At 62.8% G+C, this 992-nt stretch overlaps 1 protein-coding gene across 1 annotated transcript; it reads left to right on the top strand.

The window, feature by feature from the left end:
• Positions 1 to 5: 5 nt before the first annotated feature.
• Positions 6 to 798, top strand: LOC108492026 (uncharacterized protein DDB_G0271670-like; the record flags this gene model as incomplete). Its single annotated transcript, XM_017803809.1, has 2 exons — positions 6 to 172; positions 209 to 798. Coding segments are annotated over 2 exons (757 nt in total), but the record flags the coding sequence as incomplete, so codon positions are not given.
• Between the last annotated feature and the right edge of the window lie 194 nt (positions 799 to 992).

Raw genomic sequence — 992 nt, 5'->3', positions numbered from 1 at the left:
GGGGCCGTGCAGGTGACGGGGCCCCCATTGATTTCATCACCGTCGATGACGTCACTGATGACGTCACTGATGACATCACTGATGACATCACTGAGTCCATTGGGACCAGGGACACCAGTAACACCAGTACCACCAGTAACACCAGTACCAGCAGTGCCTCCAGGAACACCAGTGCCACCAGTGCTCCCAGTGCTCCCAGTGCCGCCACTGGGACCGGGGACAGCAGGGCCAGCGCTGGGACCAGGGACACCAGTTCAACCAGTTCCACCAGTGACTCCAGTGCTCCCAGTGCCACCAGTGCTCCCAGTGGCACCAGTGACTCCAGTGCTCCCAGTATCACCAGTTGTCCCAGTGCCACCAGTTTCACCAGCACCACCAAGGACTCAACTGCCACCAGTGCCCCCAGTTCCACCAGTGACTCCAGTGCTCCCAGTATCACCAGTGGCACCAGTGACTCCAGTGCTCCCAGTATCACCAGTGGCACCAGTGACTCCAGTACTCCCAGTATCACCAGTGGCACCAGTGACACCAATGACTCCAGTTCCACCAGTACCACCGGTGGCACCAGTTCCACCAGTACCACCAGTGCCACCAGTGACTCCAGTGCTCCCAGTGCCACCAGTTTCACCAGCACCAAGAACTCAACTGCCACCAGTGCTCCCAGTTCCACCAGTGCCACCAGTTCCACCAGTGGCACCAGTTCCACCAGTGACTCCAGTGGTACCAGTGGCACCAGCGCTCCCAGTTCCACCAGTGCTCCCAGTTCCACCAGTTCCACCAGTGCCCGCAGTCCCAGCGGTGCCCGCGGCTGCCCCAGTGCTCCCAGTGCTCCCAGTGCTCCCAGTGCCCCCAGTGCTCCCAGTTCCACCAGTTCCACCAGTGCCCGCAGTCCCAGCGGTGCCCCCAGTGCTCCCAGTGCCCCCAGTGCCCTGCTGCTGTCCCTGCTGGGCGCGGGGGTGTCCCCCCGGGGCCTGGGCCCCCCGTTCCGGGTG

The sequence above is a fragment of the Lepidothrix coronata genome, unplaced genomic scaffold, assembly GCF_001604755.1.
Source record: "Lepidothrix coronata isolate B3197 unplaced genomic scaffold, Lepidothrix_coronata-1.0 Scaffold4513, whole genome shotgun sequence".
Taxonomy (NCBI): domain Eukaryota; kingdom Metazoa; phylum Chordata; class Aves; order Passeriformes; family Pipridae; genus Lepidothrix; species Lepidothrix coronata.
Note: the sequence above shows the minus strand (reverse complement) of the source record. Positions and strands in the feature narration are given on the sequence as shown.